At 34.1% G+C, this 19,368-nt stretch overlaps 1 protein-coding gene across 1 annotated transcript in view; it reads left to right on the plus strand.

Moving 5' to 3' along the window:
* Window positions 1-19,368, plus strand: part of faf (ubiquitin carboxyl-terminal hydrolase-like faf) — a 134,028-nt gene that overhangs the window by 20,804 nt on the left and 93,856 nt on the right. The window contains exons 5-6 of the mRNA XM_089095065.1: window positions 112-2,059; window positions 13,212-13,853. Coding sequence (XP_088951191.1) covers window positions 112-2,059; window positions 13,212-13,853 — 2,590 coding nt within the window. The remainder of the gene's footprint in view (window positions 1-111; window positions 2,060-13,211; window positions 13,854-19,368) is intronic.

The following is a 19,368-nucleotide window of genomic DNA, read 5'->3' on the forward strand; positions in this document are numbered from 1 at the left end:
ATAAAAATGTTGGAGATTCGCCCCTGTAGTTTTGTATTCTCTTTTGCTGCTTTTCAGATTTAGTTATCATTCAGTTGAATTTTTTTTTATTCATTCCGTTTTTTTTTTCAGGACCCTTATGGATGGTTGGTTGATATTTTAAACTATTTTGGAAGCAAAGACGGCTTTCAGGCCATTCAAAATATTTTTGCAAAAGACGACTTGGATTTTGAGCAAATGGATGCTTTACTTCAGCCTTTCAGTAAATGTGCAGAATTTTTAAATCCAATAAAGATTAAGCCCTATCTAGGCACTAGTATGTCTAAAGCATTCAATGCTGTGAAGAAACTGGACGAGAAAGATTTAAAGTCAAAAAATGTGGCTGCCGCTCTTGATGTCTTGGTGGCACTCAAGTGCCTCTGTGGTACAATGTATCCGACTCAGAATGTAAATATTGATGATATGAGACTAGAGATTGTACTGAAAATGATGAAAATACCTCACTTTGCGACGAGGATGAATGCGTTGAAAGAAGTTTCAAAATTCGTTGAAGAATCAGGCTTAGCCAGCTATAAAAAAGGAGTCATACCAGCTGACAAAGTACTTGAATGGATTGCCAGAAATAAGGTGATGACCATAGCACTTGAAGGTAATATAGATCATATTCAATATACTGAAAGAATTAAGAATTTACTGGAATTTTTGGGTCCGAAATTGTCAAAAGAAGATTTGACTCATATCTGGGCTTTAGCGGATCGACAGACCTCGTACCAAGCTGTGGACAACATTTACGGGATTATTGCACCAGCATCTGGTAAGTTTGTCAAGCCAGAGCTGTTCGAACACCTGTTGTTTTTGATACAAGACAAATGGAAAATGTCTGGGGATAGGAATAAAGAGCGGCTAGTAAATTTATTATCACAAATTGGTAAAGAAGGACGTTATAATAAAACCAGCCCTCGCGTCTTAGAAGTTCTTTGGGAGATGATTCATTGTAATTCGCTGCCACCAAATTTAATTTTGCGAGGTTTGGACGCTCATTCGTCCATTCTGTCTGAACTCCCTGCTAAAGAGAATATCCGTCAGTTGTATATGACCCATTGCATGGATAACATCAAAGAGGGCAGGAATGTTTATATATCAGTTTTGTATTTGCAAAACCTATTAAAGAATTTAACCGGTGGAAGAGATCAGTATTATAAAGCTGAGAGAACGACAATAATGAATCTAAACCGCCAACATGATTTGATAAGTCTCTTTGCTAAAAGTTTAATCAATTCTCATAAGATGGCTGTTATGTCCGCCCATTCTCAGAATATGTTGCTCACGCCCAAGACCATGGTTGAAATGAAGTTCACACATCAGCAGATACTGCATGTGCACTTGCAGGCTATCGATTATGCACTAAAGGAAATACGCCTAGATTTTCCCTGGACACTGTGTCAAGAGCTGTGGGATACACTGGTCACGAATCCAGATGCTTGTGAGAGTGATCGTGAGACCTGTTTTGAATGGTTTAATGAGTGCATACCAGATTTAGAAGCATCGACTCAGGTTCAACTTTTTAAAGAAAAACTTTTATCTCTTGATCCGGTATCTTTGACAATTCGTGGTTTTCATTGTCTCAGGATGTATTTTGAAAGTGTAAATGTTACAGAGGAAAAATTTCGGCGTTATAATAATGCTCTTGTTGTTGATAAACTCGAGCCTACTGGCATTGAATTTTTTTGGCAAGTGGCTCTGCTCTGTCGTGATGACGAAGTAGCAGAAGAAACTATTTATATCATTCATGAGTGTGTTTACCACAGTTTGGATTCAAAGTTGAAGAAGGACTCAGTAAGGTTGCACCAACGGTTCATCAATGAATGCTACAAACGGCTTGAGTCCAGTATGGGTTTAAAAGAGGGGGAAAATTTGTCGTCAACTTTAAAATGCTTCTCAGCTTTACCTGAAGCGATGAAAGAAAGCTATGTTCAGCAAATTGTACGTCTGCTGATACTCCTTGAAAAATACATTGTCGGCATTGAAGAGGGTCATCTCTCGCCAAGGGCTGTCCTGCCGCACGGAGCATCATACAAAGGTAAAGCAAATTCTTCATTCAAGCTTCTTCCTTAAAAATCTTCTGCTTCTTCCTTAAAAATCTTCTTCTTCTTCCTTGGAAAATTTCTCTAGTGAGTCTTTTGCTTATTGCTGTGTATTATATACTGTACGTCCAATCAGCTTATTGAAACTTATTTTTTTGCAATTTTCTATTTAATAGGTAATTGCTGTTATTGAGTTGCGTTCAAAAGTACTCACTAAAGCCTACTGGGTATCTTACCCTAGTCTATCTCTCCCAGAAAGGGAAAGCAGGTTGATAATCTTACCTACCCTTTGTCATATTGATTTGTGTAATTTTTGGTGTTCATGAGGCAATTATAATTATTCAAGTGTGTCTAAAAGCAGAAACCTGTTGTAATAATTTATGTGCTTACTGTGCTTCAGAGCTCAATAAGCTGTAATTCGTCCTTTAACGCATATAAAATTCTTAGTATATCTGTCTGTTAGTCAATGGTGCATCCAGAATTTTTTTGTTCATGGTGGGGGGGGGGGTAGGTTACAATAAAAACGAATAAAATATTTTTTTTATATGCATTTTTATTAAGTTTTTCTATGAGACGGACGAAATTTCGGGGGGGGGGGTCAAAAATAGACACCCCCCTTGGATACTGCCGTGCTGTTAGTATAAGCTACCAATACTTTTAGTTAGTTTGAAAAGTTCTATTGGTTTACAAGGTTTTTTTTTTTTTTTCAAGAAATTCATGTTGATAGCACGGCGTGCCGTGCTATCATACTGGTTACTGGTTACTTGTTCCACTAATAGTACAAGGCTGCCATTTTCCAAATTCGCATAAGGTGATCTAAAAAATAACAGGGAAACCATCTCCTTAATAGCATTAGGAACTCCAACACATACAAAAAATACTACCCCCGGACTATGAGTAGTTTGTAGTAGTATTTACACGAAAAATTCTAATTTGGAACCGTTCAACCTATTTCTCGGGGGAACTAGAGCTAGAAAATGTTTAGCTATGCAAATGTTTTAGTAAGTTTTTTATGACAAAGAATAAGGTTTTTTTATGGACAAAATTTGGGGGGGGGTTCAAACCCAGCCCCCCCCTGGATACAGCCTTGTTGTTAGTATAAGCTACCACTATTTTTAGTTAGTTTCAAAAGTTCTATTGGTTCACAAGCTTTTTTTTGCAAGAAATCTATATTGATAGCACGTTCAATAGAGTACAATAGTTATGCTTATTCAATAAATTATTGTGATTAATTGCAATAACTTATTGAATGCAGGGTTAGGCTTCGTGTGTATTGGTGTAGATGTGTGCGCGATTGTTTGCATGTGCTAAAGCTATATATTATATATTATATTTTGTTATATGCAATATATATTATATAGGCTGTGTGTGAGAGGTGTGCACTTTGTGGTTGTTGTTGTTTTCGTTCTTGTGTTAAAAGTATGTGGTACCTTAAGGAATCGCTTCAAATTTGTTGTCGGCCCTGTGGATTGATTTTAAGAGTTATTTAACAATTAATAATCTACTTGTTTCCATTAAACGGAGCCGAATTTTCTTTTAAAATTTAGGCAAGGGCTGTCCTAAGAATATTCTAATTTCTAATTCATTTCTAATTAATAATTAGAATAATAATATTCTAAGGCTGTCCTAAAAATATTCTAGCATACCTACATGGAAAATGTTAAAAATCAGCTCAAAGAAAGTATCATTTGAGTAATTTGACGGCTTATTTGATGGCTGGGAGTTCTATATGGTGCTACCAAGGCCGTATCCAGGGGGGGGGGATAACCCGGTTTGAACCCCCCCCACCCCTGAAATTTTTGACCGAGTCGAAAATTAGTCGAAGATTAGTAAAATCTTAGTAAAAATTAATAAAATTAGTCGAAAACCGAGTCGAAAATTAGTACCCCCCCCCCCCGAACAAAAATCCCGGATCTGCTCTTGGGTGCTGCCCACTTTGATTGAAAATCATGCCGACACAGGGTAGTAGGTATTGTTTATGCTGTAGGTACATTGAATAGACAGTGCTTCGTTTAACAATTGGTAAAAAAAATATATTTTTTCTCTATTCAGACTAGCCTCTTGTTAGCTTTTCGAACTGTTGACACATTTAAGATTATCAATGTTTACCAAAATGGATTTGGGAATTCCCCGTGGTGTTGATAAAAAAAAATTGCTAATGAGCCCTTTGTCTTTGCCAACGCTGAGACTCGCAAAAGGATTTTTAAGGGTATCGATTGACCTTAAAGGAGAATTTCGAATTCTACCTCTCGCCGGCCTTGCTACAAGTTGGTATGTACAAAATGTATTTGGTTAATCCGAATAAACTGTAAACTTTGCATTTGTGTGGGTAGAAACGCGAGCTTTTACATGTTCAAAGGGTATATATTATATATAGAGAGAGAGATTTATTTTAAACAAACAATCAATTTAACATAAGTTTAGTGGCCACCCCAAGAAGTAAAAACTTGTCCAAGGGGGTGGCAAAAATACACTAACATAACAAAACAACAATAAAAAAAAAAGCGAAAAAAATAATAACCTATCTATAACACAGTCCCCAAACAGCACCACAAACCTTAAACCTTAACATTTTCATTAAATTTGCAATCATATTCATAATCATCACCCCCAGGAGCCATAAAAATTTACCAATATCATTATAAAAAAAAAAAAAAAAAAAAAAAAACCTAGAATTCATAATTAATAAAAAGCAACCCTTTAATTACTATATTAAACGAAGAAATATCACCTATATTTTTTATATTTTTATCAAGATGGTTCCAACTTCTGATCCCCCTGTGAAGCAAAGAAAACATCGATCGGGCCGAAACTACCAGTGGAATATTAATCTCTGCAGATGACCTAGTATCATAATCATGGACAGAAGATCTCAGGTTAGCCAAGCTATCAAAACACGGGAGGTTTATACCCCTCTGGATCCTGAAAATGAATAGAAGTGTATACAACCCCCTTAATCCAGAAGCTGGCAGTATCTTTACACGCTCATACACGTTTCGTACCGAGTCCCGGGGTTGTAGGCCATCTAACAGCCGAACAGCATTGTTTTGTAGAACTCGTATTGGCCGAGCAATAGAAGAAAATGTTCCAAGCCAAACGCTACTACAATACAATATATATGGATGGATAAGGGAATAATAAAGAAGGCGCATGACAAAAGGAGAAAAAAAAAATGCTTAAGTTTTCTCATTATACCCAGGTTAAGAGACACGGTTTTACAAACATAATGTACATGGCGCTTGAATGATAAAACATCATCAATATAAACCCCCAGGTACTTATAAGAACACACCCGCTTTAAAGCTCCATACTGTGATGCAATATCCTGAAACCATGGATAAAAATCTGGTGAACGGGAAAAAATAACAAAATTAGTCTTACCCAGATTAATCTTTAATCTATTTACCCTCAACCAGGAATATAACCTTTCAATAGCATCTTTCATCGATGTCTGAAGTAATTCTTCTGTCTTCGCGGTACCAACAGCAACTGTGTCATCAGCAAATAATGACACCGTCTCATTCCTGGGATTTTTGACCATATCACTAACATTAAAACAACAACCTGGGATACAATCAGGCATATCATTAATATACAATAAAAAAAGAATCGGACCAAGAACTGACCCCTGCGGGACACCACTAGTCAATGGGCGGGCGCTTGATTGTATACAAGTCATCTCTACAAACTGGTACCGGTTACTAAGGAAACTCCGTATAAAGTCGAGAGCTTTACCTCGGATCCCATAGACCTCACATTTTTCCAGGAGTAGGCCATGGTCAACTGTATCAAAAGCCTTCTGTAAGTCTAGAAACACTGCACCAACCTTAAAACCTTCATCTAAAGCTATGTTAATTATACTAGTCAAAAATATCAATGCATCCTCTGTCTTCCTATATTTTCTGAAACCGAACTGATTATTATTCAAAAATTTAAACTTCTCTAAAAAATAGGTCAACCGATTACTAAAACATTTTTCAGTAATACGAGAAATAACTGGCAAAACTGATATTGGGCGATAATTACCCAAATCATTTCTATCACCACCTTCATAAACCGGTGTCACTCTTGCTTTTTTTAAACAATCTGGAAACCTTCCTTGACGGAAGCAATCATTAATCAGTGATGTCAAAACACCAGATATACAGGGAAAATGTATTTTAGAATTTTTAGGCTAACTAGGTCACTACCGGACGAACTATTTTTCATACTATAGATAATATCCCTTAACTCATCTAATGTAATCATCTTTAGATTTAGCGATACATTTGCAGGAGATGGTAGAGTAGATCCAAAGGGTGGGTCATCTGGAAACGAGGAAATCATCTCGGCTATTTGTAGGCCTACTGAACAAAAATGATTTAAAAACTCATTACATATCCCAGTACCATCTGCAATTATAACCTCATTAACAGTCACTTCTGTTGGTAGAATATTAGACCGCTGACCTATGACATTACGGATTATTTGCCAAGTTTTCAACGGGTTACCTTTAACATCATTGAACTTCATACTAAAATATTTTTGTTTAGCCTCACGGAGGAGATTATTCAAAAAATTACGAAAAACACGGTATCGCTCTTTATTCTCATCCGTCGGTCTTAAAGCTTGTGACTTAAACAGTCTATCTCTTACATTTATTTTTCGAAGAAGGTCATGCGTTATCCATGGCTTCCTCCCATTATGTTTTCGACCATTCGAATTCTTCACTGCACCCACTTCCTTAACCATTTCTAAAAGCTTACTATAAAAGAGTGAAAATTTAGTATTTATATCACTCTCATTTCCAAACAGAGATACCCAATCAATATGATCCATATTATTTTTTAGTTTCAATAGGGCACTACAATCAAAAACTACAACTCTTTTACTCCGTTCAGGATTTTCTCGCTTAGGGATAGATACCTCAAAATCTGCAAAAGCACCAAAGTGGTCAGATTCCACATTTACAAGAACTCTTGGCGATCTAAAAGGTGAATTGGAAAAAATATTATCCAAAAGTTTTGCAGACGTCCTAGAAACTCTAGTTGGGATATTAATCGTTGGGAACAGTCCATAAGACATACACAAATTTAATAACTGAGAAGTCACAGAAGACTCCATATCCAGCATGTTAATATTAAAGTCACCTAGAACAAAACAAGAGTTATTACTAATTTGTACTTTTGCCAGTTGTTCATGAAGATTCTCAAAAAATTCTTGAATAGAACCAGAAGGAGGCCTATATACAATTACTAAATATGTATCAACATTATTCAATTTAGCTTGTAATACTAGTGTTTCACACACCATTTCCTTATAGTCACTTAGATCATCTCGGACTCTAACATGGAGATCTTCACGAACATAAGCCGCAAGACCCCCGTGTTGACGCAACTCCCGGTTCCGAGTAAACAAAGTATATCCAGGTATATCTAAAAGAGCAGAATTCTGGTCCTTCAACCAGGTCTCCGTCAAAGCAAACACATGGAAAAGATTAAGTTTACCTAGATTCGCTAAAAAATAAAATGTCATATTTAGGCCCTGACAATTCAAAAGAAAAATCCCAAAATCTTCCGATCCACCATGCCGATACTCAACATCATGAAAATCATAACTAAAAACAAATTTAGAATCCTCGGGGGGGTTAAAAGCTGGAACCACAAAGTCCAAATTTCTATTAAAACATTCATTAAAATAATTATAAAAATTAACCTTCTTATTTTCCAAATCAATTATACTACGAGCCCCCAGGGGTAGAACAAGATCTCTAACCACTATCTATTAAAGATCCAAATGGCCTCTGGTGACGAATAGGGCATGTACCAATCACAATTAAAGATACTCTCTCAATACTCACAACAAAAAATTAAACAAAAATAATCAAAAGAAAAAATGAAAAAATAAAACACCAAAAGAAATAAGGTATAAATTCTAAATAAAGGCAAGCGAAGAAAACAATCATTATTAATCACCAAAGAGCACAACATAATCACACAGAGGGTATCCAATCTAAACTCTAACAGCCAATTAAATTACTTAAACTTACATCACAAACTATAAAAAACAAATATAATTTTCCTTGATTAACAACAAACAAGCAGAACATTCACTTCTGCTTTCCGAATCGACCTTTTTGACTACGCCCTCCATAGTCATGGCTAATAACCGGTCTAGCAAGTTCAGTAATTACATCATTCCGAAAATACTTAGCGATCGATCCATCAGGGCGTTTAAATTGAACACAAGGTGGGAAAGATTTAGAAACCCATGCATCAAAACCTGCATCTCGTAACTGGGCTCGCTTATTAAATAAAATTTTTCTAGCCCGACGTAACTCAGGGGTAGCATCATCACTGAGAAACAATTCCTTGAATGGGCCAATATTCTTATTCTTTAGTTTTTTTGCACTGCGTAATAGACCAATTTTTGCTTCCTTGTCACTTAGTTCAACTTTGAAAAATTTGGCATCCTTCTTACACTGAATAACTTTGAATGGTGGTACTGTAGGCTGTTCTAAACCCACTTTAACAATATCCTGGAACAAAGCAACAGCAACATTTTCACTTTCGCAACCTGCATTCCAAACAATTATGTTTTTACCCCTCTGTTCAATTTCCAGTTTAACAAGCCTATCCGACATTTCCAAAACTGCATTTCCCTGGGCCCTAGCCTCATCAACAAGAACTGATAATTGTGATTTCAAGGATGAGTTCTCATTTGTTAGAACTTCAATTCTACTATCATGAATAGCAACTTGAGAACCCTGGTCAGACTGGGTCACCTCTATTTTGGAAACACGATCGTCTAGTGCTTTTAACTTATCGTTCACCATGTCTAGTTTTCTACCATTTTCTTGGACAGCTTCAAGTACTTTATTAAAATTCTGAGATAAAGTTTCCACGGTAATTTGGGTGATAGAACTTCCGGTACTAGTAGATGTAGAATTCAACGGGTTTTCTGAGTCCTCAGCAGGACGATTACGTTTGCGATTACGACCCATACCAATTAAAGTAAAGAGACTTCGCCCACTTCAAATAGATAAATTGTTTGTTTACTCACTCTAATTTTAACGTACTGTTGGCTTTGGCCGTTAATATTGCATTATATTTTAGTATATATTGTATATTTAATAGCATATATATATATATATATATATATATATATATATATATATATATATATATATATATATATATATATATATATATATATATATATATATATATATATATATATATATATATATATATATATATATATATATATATATATATATATATATATATATATATATATATATATATATATATATATATATATATATATATATATATATATATATATATATATATATATATATATATATATATAATGTATATTTTATGTAGGATATGTGTGGATTGCTGTAGGTTGGTGGAAGAATGTATCCACATACTATAGCTACGTCTTGTTGCACGACTAGTGTCTGTTCTAATTGCTTTCTTTAGATTTTGGACAAAAGCGAAAAAAAAACACAACTTAAAACTGAGAAAGGTGGCACCAGGATAGCGAACTTCCATAACTATTTTACAAGACAGTTGAAACACCCTTGACTGTGGCTATTTTAGTGGAAAATTTTTAGTACTGTGAAAAAGAAACGAATGTAGAAGCTATCTAGCAGGTATAACACTCGACATATACAGTATATCCATTATGAGTCTTCCTAGCTGGACAAGTTTTCCTTTTCGTTTTAGTCTCAAATTTTGTCTTTCAACTTGAAATAAGTGTATTTTTATCTTCTGAAAGATGTGCCTCAGTGTTTTATGTTCGCTATAGAATTCTAGAGTATTTCCCTAGACCTAGGATGTTTGATCTCTTGTCAATTGTATTGTTTACTTCTATGGCTCCCTAATCCCCTTAAGAAGTTCGACCAGCTTTGTTTTCCTTGTAGAAAAACAACTCTACTGCCTTCTAGAATTTTTCGCTAATTGGTTTTACAAGAATTGATGCTGCTGCATCCAACTCTAAGGCCAATAGCATAAGAAGGTGTAGCTTTCCTTTGAAGATGTCCTTAAGAATCAACAGATAGTTAATATTTGACTTTTGAGGAACCTAAATTTTTTCTAAATTTAACTAATCAAGTTTTGGTTGTTTATTTTCATGGTTCAAGTGGCAACACTGACGTAAATGTGTTATTGCCTTAGAAATGTTGATATTAAATAACCAAAAAATCTTAGAATTCCACAATTCAACTATAAATAAATCTATCATGGGCCCAGGTCAGGAATGTACGCAGGGTCTACTGTGGTTTAATAAGTGATGAAAATAGTGCAGTCCTTTTGTGTACATTTTTAATGGATGTACTTTACAGTCTGTTGGAGAGCGGTTTCTGCAGACTCGACCCCTAACTGAAATTTAACCATCTTTTTCTGAATATTTCTAAAGGAAAGAGCGTGGTTTTTTCAACTTTTTATTTTTCCCAGGAATAATTTAAAAGTTCAGTAATATTGAAATATAAAGAGTTAGTGAGTTCCAGTCCTTGTCTTGAAACAGCATGCTATACTTTATCAACCAAACTTTCGAATGGTCTTCTTTTTAGGATAAAAAATTGTGTGCTGCATTAATGCCTAAAAATTATTTATTTTTTTTTCTACTTTCAACATCAAGCAAAATTTCTTGATGTAAAATTCCTATAGAAGCTGAGGGTTACCTCATTTGTTTTTAAGATTGTGTCAGATCTTGCACCCTGAGGCTTATTAAATATTTATTTATTCCGTGACTGAGGATTATCAGCTTTATCTGACTTTGCGCTAAAGACTCACTCACTAATAAGATTGCTAATACCGAGATTTAGCTAGCACTAATTTTGGAAATCAGTTGAAACCAAACCCGTTATAGATTTAGCTAGTGTTCAGAACAGGATCAAGCCAAAGCTGAAATTCTATCGATGTAAACTTATTAAGGCCAAGCCAATCAGAATCTTCCATAGCATTTTCTAATTGGATGGTACCAGATCTGAATCCAGTTACGGATAAAGGGATAAAACTGCTATGCAGAAGCGTCTCCATAATGATTGAAACAAAAAGAAGAACAAATAATGAATGGAAAAGTGGAGTAAATAGAAATAAAATATTGGGAGGAGCTGCTGGAGCTCAACAAGACAAGTGAAACAAGGAATAAATGAGATCCGAGGTAAAGACAAATGCATGGGATAATTCCGGTATGTGTTGATTTAAGCTTTTAGATATTGGGAGGAGCTCAACAAGACAAGTGAAACAAGGAATAAATGAGATCCGAGGTAAAGACAAATGCATGGGATAATTCCGGTATGTGTTGATTTAAGCTTTTAGATATTGGGAGGAGCTCAAATATTGGGAGGAGCTCAACAAGACAAGTGAAACACGGAAAAAATGAGATCCGAGGTAAAGACAAATGCATGGGATAATTCCGGTATGTGTTGACTTAAGCTTTTAGATATTGGGAGGAGCTCAAATATTGGGAGGAGCTCAACAAGACAAGTGAAACAAGGAAAAAATGAGATCCGAGGTAAAGACAAATGCATGGGATAATTCCGGTATGTGTTGAATTAAGCTTTTAGATATTGGGACGATCTCAAATATTGGGAGGAGCTCAACAAGACAAGTGAAACACGGAAAAAATGAGATCCGAGGTAAAGACAAATGCATGGGATAATTCCGGTATGTGTTGATTTAAGCTTTTAGATATTGTGAGGAGCTCAAATATTGGGAGGAGCTCAACAAGACAAGTGAAACACGGAATAAATGAGATCCGAGGTAAAGACAAATGCATGGGATAATTCCGGTATGTGTTGATTTAAGCTTTTACATTATCTATTTAAATCTGATCTATAGCATCAGCTAATACCGAGTTTTGGAACGGGCTGAATTTCGCTATTAGTAAAATCTCAATGTGAATGGGCTTTAAGCAATTCGCTGGTGGTTGATCATCGCCATAATACAAGTTTTTTTTTCAAAACAAATGGGGATTCAGTTTTGGAATAAAATACCAGAATGAATTGGTGAATCACTCTCAGCTTCATCCTTCAAGTTTAAAATGAAGAGCTTTATTTTGTCAGGGTAGTCTCTACTATCTTAGTTTGTTTTTATAGTGGAGGATGCTTTATTGTTTCTATCAATGTTGTTAACTGACAGTGTTTTCTAACAAAGCTGCTCAGGACTGCATCTTGGCATAATTGCATGTTGGTTAAGTCCTAGACTATTTCGTAATAAATATTTTTTGAAATAATATTCGTCTTAAATGTGAAAAAGAATTGAGTTTATATTCTTACAGATATTAAAAGAAACCAGCATGATATACCTACTTATTCACTGCGAAACCACCATTAGACTTCCAACCAAAATTAAATTTTTTGTTTTTAGTGTCATTGCATAGTCAAGGCATGCATTTATTTTTGGAGTTGTTTCCAGGGGAGATGGAGTCTAATTGGGCCTCTTTTGACGTGATTAACTTTGACACTCTAGCTGTGAATAACATATCTTTGATTCTTAGTTTTTTTTTCTTTTTTTTTTGTCAGATATTGGCATCATCTTGTAATACTGTATCAATTTTCACCTGGTCAAAGTATCTAGCAAAAGTGTTGGATTTCACTTAACTTGTTTGCGAGTGTACGAATGCTATACAGAGATGTTTATTTAGTATTAGTAATATTGTATATACTAGCATATTATGAATGTTTTAATGTTGATTTATGCTTAATTGTTTATTGCTTATCAAGGCCGTCCCCGGGGGGAGGGGGTTCAGGATTTGACCCCCCCCCCCCCGCCCTCGAATTTCTTGTCTGATTCGTAAGAATGTAACAAAAGTGCGTATAAAACAAATTTTTGACGCGTCTTAAAAGTTTAAAAAGTTTTAAAAACACCCACCTCTCTGAAAAAATATCCCCCTCCCAAAAAAAAACTTGGATACGCTCTTGTAGCTGATGATTCTCTGCTAAAAATTTCGGGTTTTCAAGGGCTTCGGGAATATAAAAAAACTAAGCATCCAAGAGACTTTATTTGTTGATTCAACTTGTTGATTCAACCATATTTTCCATTAGCGAGCTGCGAGCATGATTTGACTCTACTAGAAGTCTTAGAACTACGTTTCGACATGTGCTGCTTTTTTGGTAAATAGATTGAAAGTTTTTCTAAAGTTTTCTGATTTTAGGTGAACCAGTGACACTTCACATCTTTTGTGAAGATGCTAAAACTGAGTTGACTGTCGATACACATACAAATGAAACTGTCTGGGCTTTGCGTCGTCGTATTTCGGTCAGCTTGGGAATGGAACCTGACCAAATAACACTTGTAATGAATGGCGACCAAATTCTTCAGCCGAATAAAGACCAGAAACTGATTAAACAAATCGGACTTATGGAATCACCTACTTTGGTGGTAAAAGACTCTGTCTCTAGTGCCACTGTTGCAAGTGGAGCGAAAGTGACAGAGCTACGTGATATTCCAACGTGTCCTTCGCCGATGAGTGTGGAAGACGTGGAGAATGTGACGGAGTCTGAATCTGCCGGCCGAGCAGCTTATCTTTTAGAAATGGAAGAAATGCTCCCAGGTGTTGTCATCGCTCAGTCTGGGAAAGTGTTTGAAATACTCTATACACTGGCAGAACTCAATGTTGACAAGATCACTGAAGCAGTAAGAAGAGTGATTTCATTAATACCTACAGATCCTAGTGTATGTGATACACTTCAGAAAGTTGCCACTTTTACAGAAAAAGCTGCTGCTGCCAGTAATCGGCTTGGTATTTTCCGATCTAACAGCTCAAGTGGAATAAAAGTTCCGCCAAGGCCTGTTGGTAGGTGTGCATTTTTCTTTTAGGGTGATATACCTACATCCTCATATCTCCATTTTAATTCAGATATTCCTCGTATTTCATTTGTTATTTCTCGGGTATTCCCCAGACTTTAATATGAGTTTATACAAGGAAAAATTGATCGATTACTTTAGTTCCGCTTACTTCTTCTATATAGTTGTATTAGTGCCAGTTATTTATTATTCCTTTTTTCCCATTCTTCCTTGTTACTGGAGAGAAAAATGGCATTAAAAATTCTTCGAGATAACTATATTTAACAACAAATCTAGAAAGAAAAGGAAATCAAATATCTAAGGATGCGAATAGTTCTGCCTTCAGTGACGTCAATTCACGAAAATTAGGGGGTGGGGGCTAAAGCTTGAGACAATTTTCTTATTTTTAAATTTTATGGTGAAATATAAAAAAAAGGCATTTTTTCAATTAAAAGACCCATATTAAGATATTTTTATCCGAATCTGGAAAGGCACCTGTCCCCTTCCACCGTTTTTGTCACCATTGTCCGTCTTTTTAAATATTTTGGGAGAAATATTAAGTAAGTATAAATACGAAGTGTTTTTATAAATAAACTTTCTGTTTCTCTGTGGTTTATATTTCATATGAAAACTTGAACTATTTACTATTCAACCTGATCTCTTACTTTTTATTATTTCTGTTTCTATTCTTGTATATTTCTTAAATGTTCTATATTTCTGTTCTTATATATTTCTTATATATTCTATATTTCTATTTTTACTATTCTTTGCTTATTAAATTCACTTTACTGATGTAAATCCAGATATAAAGTAAATAAGATTTTCTGCTTTTAAAGACGAAAATTGGCTTTTAAGAAGTCAAAAGCAATTTATGTACATGCATTTATTTTAAAATAAATAAAATGCAAATAAAATAAAAATAAAAATAAAATAAAATAAAATGCAAGTATTATTTTAAAATACTTTGAGTTAGTCAATACAACTGGAATACAATGGTTAAAATGTTGTTTTCTTGTTTAGAAAATAGGGAGAAATCTCTAGGTATCATATTCAGAGCTGTGCTTGTTTAATGTTTTTAAACCCTTATCGATATATACTCTTTTACTTCTAGAATAAAAACAATTTTGATTTGGGATAATTAACATAATTTGAATTGTTTTTTTTTTTTTGAAAAAAAAATCAAAAATACCAGCACCCACTGTGGTGTCAATTCATGTAAAATATGGGGGAGGGGGGCTTGAAATGTATTTTTCAGAATCTGGGGGATTGGTTATTTTTTATTTTATTTTTTAGTGAGAAAAAGTCTTTTAATGAATATACCATAAAAAGATATTTTTTCAGAATCTGAGGAGGGGGTAGAGTATATTGGGATGGGCAAATATCACAGCCCCCCCCCCCCCGCCCCAGCCTCTGTCCTGCCAAATTAACATCACTGAGAACATATAAGAACATGAATTACAATAGGTGTTACATGTAGTAAGCATTATGACACTTCAGTATTAGGGAGGCTCAAAAGAAAAAGGTTGGCTGATAACTAGTTGGATGCATACTCTTAAGCATACATTAAAATAATTCGAATCAGTAAAGGAAGCTGACTAATGATTTAATAATGATTGGGAATAATAATAATAATAATTCCTATTTTAAATGGAATCTAAGTAAATATAAATTCAGTAATAAAGTAAACAAGATTTAAATTTCAGGCAACGAATTGCCTAAATTCGACATGATGGAAAATTTTCTTAATTTCAATAATTTATGCAGTTTCATCAGTTATACGGATCTCTTAAACGCTTAAGGATATTCTTCTACAAGAGCCTTCATATTGGCACTTCTAAATGCGTTTAAATTTGCATATGTTAAGTTAAATTAAGACGGAGACCCTTTCACACCAGTATGGACGCTTTAACATATAATCTCGTAGAACTTAGCCATATCTTATGTCTAAAAATAAAACATAGTTCATAAATAAATAGATAAAATTAACCATAATTTGACGGACACATTTGGAAAAAAAGAGAAAGAATTCTAGAATAATCCTTTCTTCTCTATCAGCTACGAAAATTGCCTAATTAGTCTATTATTGTCATGGTAATGACCGGTTATTAATTACAATTAATTGGTCTTGGACTGATAATTATCAGTCCTTAACCGTCAACGTACCTATTTGACTCGTCTTATATGGGTCTTTCATTCAAAAAGATTGATTTTATCCTTTTATTGATAAAATAGAAAGGCTAAACGTATGTCAACGTAGAAGTTTAGTTTGAATATTCTTTTATCTAAATTTTTATCTAAATTTCATTGATAAAATTAGAAAGGTTAAACGTATGTCAAAGTAGAAGTTTAGTTTGAATATTCTTTTATCTAAATTTTTAAAGTTAAAAACCCTGACTTGAGAGCCCCAAGATAACCTATATCAACGCATTTTCGACGTAAAAGGCCACATAATGCACTTAAAACGGTGTTAGTTCTCGCTTTGTAATGTATAAACTTCTATGATTCTGTCTTTTAGAAACGAATTTGAACAAGTCTAATATTTATTGTCATTTAACAACTATTATTCTGTTATTATGGGTGAACTCACAAAATTGAGTCGAAGCTCTTGCCAAAAGGTCTATTAAGATCTTATTTTTCTCCTTTATATATTTGTATTGAAAAAAAAACTAGGAAGATTTTGTAAAAAGGCAAAAACACAATTATGTATGTATGGAAAATATTTATGAATATAAAGCATTTTTGATGATTGGTTATGTTTTACTGATTAAATAAGACCTTGCTCTGATCTCTGTTTTGTCTTTTAAAAAATAGATTTTAAAATGATTCTATTTTTTTTATTAATTTATTTTTAAATAAACAGCAATAGTAAGGGTAAATAATAATAAAATTTTCAAATAGAAAATAAATTAGTTCTTGAATAGATTCCTATTTTTGAAATAAATTCTATTCTGGATTCCATTTTGCTTTGTATTAATGCTCTATTAGTGTAAATTGAGAGAATACTTAGTTGAGTGTTGGGATTTGTCTTTCCTTTGTTTTGCCTTGATTTTCTAGTATACCTGTCATATTAGCTTTTAGTCCCCTGACTATCAACGGGTATTGCTTATGTAAAACTAGGGAAATAATTGCATTTACCATAAGGAGGGAGTTGCAGGCCCCATTATATGTAGGATAGTTGCTGTTCATGTTAAGTTTTATTTCGCTTCTTACTTGACAAAAAAAAAAAAAAAAAAAAAAAAAAAAACAGTGGGCTTTAAATGTCAATTTATAAATGTCTTAGAGAATAACCACAGATATACAGAGTTGACTTTGTAAAAACTGTTGTGGCTAAAATACTTGGTTTATTTTTGCTGGGGAAAAATTTCAGATAAAAGAGTTGAGAACATTCTTAGTTGAGTGTTGGGATTTGTGGTTTTCTGAACTGGTTTTCTAGTATACCTGTCATATTAGCTTTTAGTCCCATGGCGTTTAACACAGAATCTATCAAAATACATTAATTGTGTAAAACTGAGGAATTTTTTTCATTTACCGTAAGGAGGGGGTGGCAGGCCCCGTTATCTGTAGGACAATTTCTGTTCGTTTTAAGCTTTATTTTGCTTCTTAGTATGTTTCTACTCTCAGGCACACCTTTTTTTTTAATCCGGCACTCAAAGCTTACCATAATTTCTCCAAAAGTGTTCCTTTAGACTTGGCGATTATGTTAGAATTTCCTTTTCTTTTGGATAAGGCTCGATGAATGGAGGGAATTGAGACTTATGAATCCGATGATATAAGTATCTATACTTATATCAACGAAATAAGTATTGTTGCTTTTAATAGTTAAAAACCTCACACAAATGGTTCTTTGTTCTTTTCACTGGCTTAAAATAGCTTAACCAGTAGGCTTTTTGTCCATATAGATCTGATTATTTGTCTCTCCAGAAACAAGGTAAATCTATAGAGACGGTATGTATCTAAGTCAACTAAAAGGCCTTTATGTTTTGGTGGCTTCCTATCCTTTCCTTCATTTTTGTTTGATCCGGTTATTTTTTATTTAATAGATAAAAGGGTACCTTCAACCGATTTATAAATGTCTTAGAGAGTAACCACAGAGATACGGAGCTGGCTTGGTAAAAACTGTCATGGCTAAAATACATATCGTTTGTTTTTTATAGTTAAAAACCTCACGCAAAAGGCTCTCTGCCTGGCTTAAAATAGCCTAGCCATTAGGCTTTTTGTCCATATAGATCTGGTTATTTGTCTCTCCAGAAACAAGACAGAATATTCTCTCTTTTTCTGATTGAAGTATCTGTAAATTTTCTTACCCTCTACTGGGAGTCTTCCTCTCATGTGGGTATAAGCTAAATTAAAGGATGAGATTTTTCACTATCTTTACCGAAATATTATATACTGATGCTCTGGTGCCATCGGAGACTTTTTCAAGGAATGGATAGAATATGTAGGCTATGTTTAGGTCCTATTGTGAAGGTTTTTGGAACACTTTAGTCTCCCTAGAATTTTCTTTAGTGGAGGATTTTGGAAAATCTTGACAGGAGAATCCCCCCATCTGGAATTGATATACGCGTATTTCTTCTATTATAATTGGTTATGGGGATTTGATTTTTCAGCATCTTTTTTAAAGCTTGATATCGAACATGATTATGGGGCATATTCATGTATCATATAAAATATGTATGAAATATATTCTTTGATATCATCTCTGCTATCCAAAGGATCCTAGATGAAAGATATCTAAAACTTATTTGTGTTCTCCTGTGTTTTCACAAAGTTGTTTATCTTGACTAGAATATATTCGGTTTAAACGTAACTGTTTTATTTTTTGTTTTCACAATGTCTTCAGAGATTTGAAATACTATTATAAAAAGCTTGAAATTGACAAGCTATAGTCAAGTCAATAGCTTGACTATAAGCAGTCAGTATTTGTATATCAGTGTTGTGTTGTTCGCTTCAGTTTAGTTTTGTTTAAATAAGTTGTCCCCTGAATACTTCCTGAATCTTTTTCCCAGAGTTCTGTTTACTATGAATATGCTACTAAAAATGCTGACCATTAGGGCTCAACGAGGACAGATTTCGATATTAGAAATAACGCTATTTAGTCGGTAATGGTGCTCCGAATAGTATTATAGAGGCTGGAAATTTAATTTTGTTTAATTGAAAGTCGAACTTTTTTCTTTAATTGAAAAAGGTGGCTAAATTTTGTGGGTTTCTGGGAGGGGTCTGTAGGGAGGTGGGGATGCGGGTAGGTTGTGACAAAGGGAATATCTTTTCTGTTTCTCTATTTGTTTCTATATTATTTACCTTTTAATTACCCTGTTGCTTTTTCTTTTTTTACTTCTGAAAAATAGCAAATTATTTTGTTGTTGTTGTTAATTTAAGTTAGAAGATGGTTAGAAGAGAGTCACCCACAGGACCTACGTCATTTTTGTGGTTGTTTAGTTTTTTGTTTAATTTAGTTGTATTATAATTTTTACGTGAAGTAAAACAAAAATGTCTGTTTATTAAACAAACATCTGTCTAAATTGAAA

This window comes from Artemia sp. Qi Xiang Cuo, chromosome 9 (genome assembly GCF_049724085.1).
Source record: "Artemia sp. Qi Xiang Cuo chromosome 9, ASM4972408v1, whole genome shotgun sequence".
NCBI lineage: Eukaryota > Metazoa > Arthropoda > Branchiopoda > Anostraca > Artemiidae > Artemia > Artemia sp. Qi Xiang Cuo.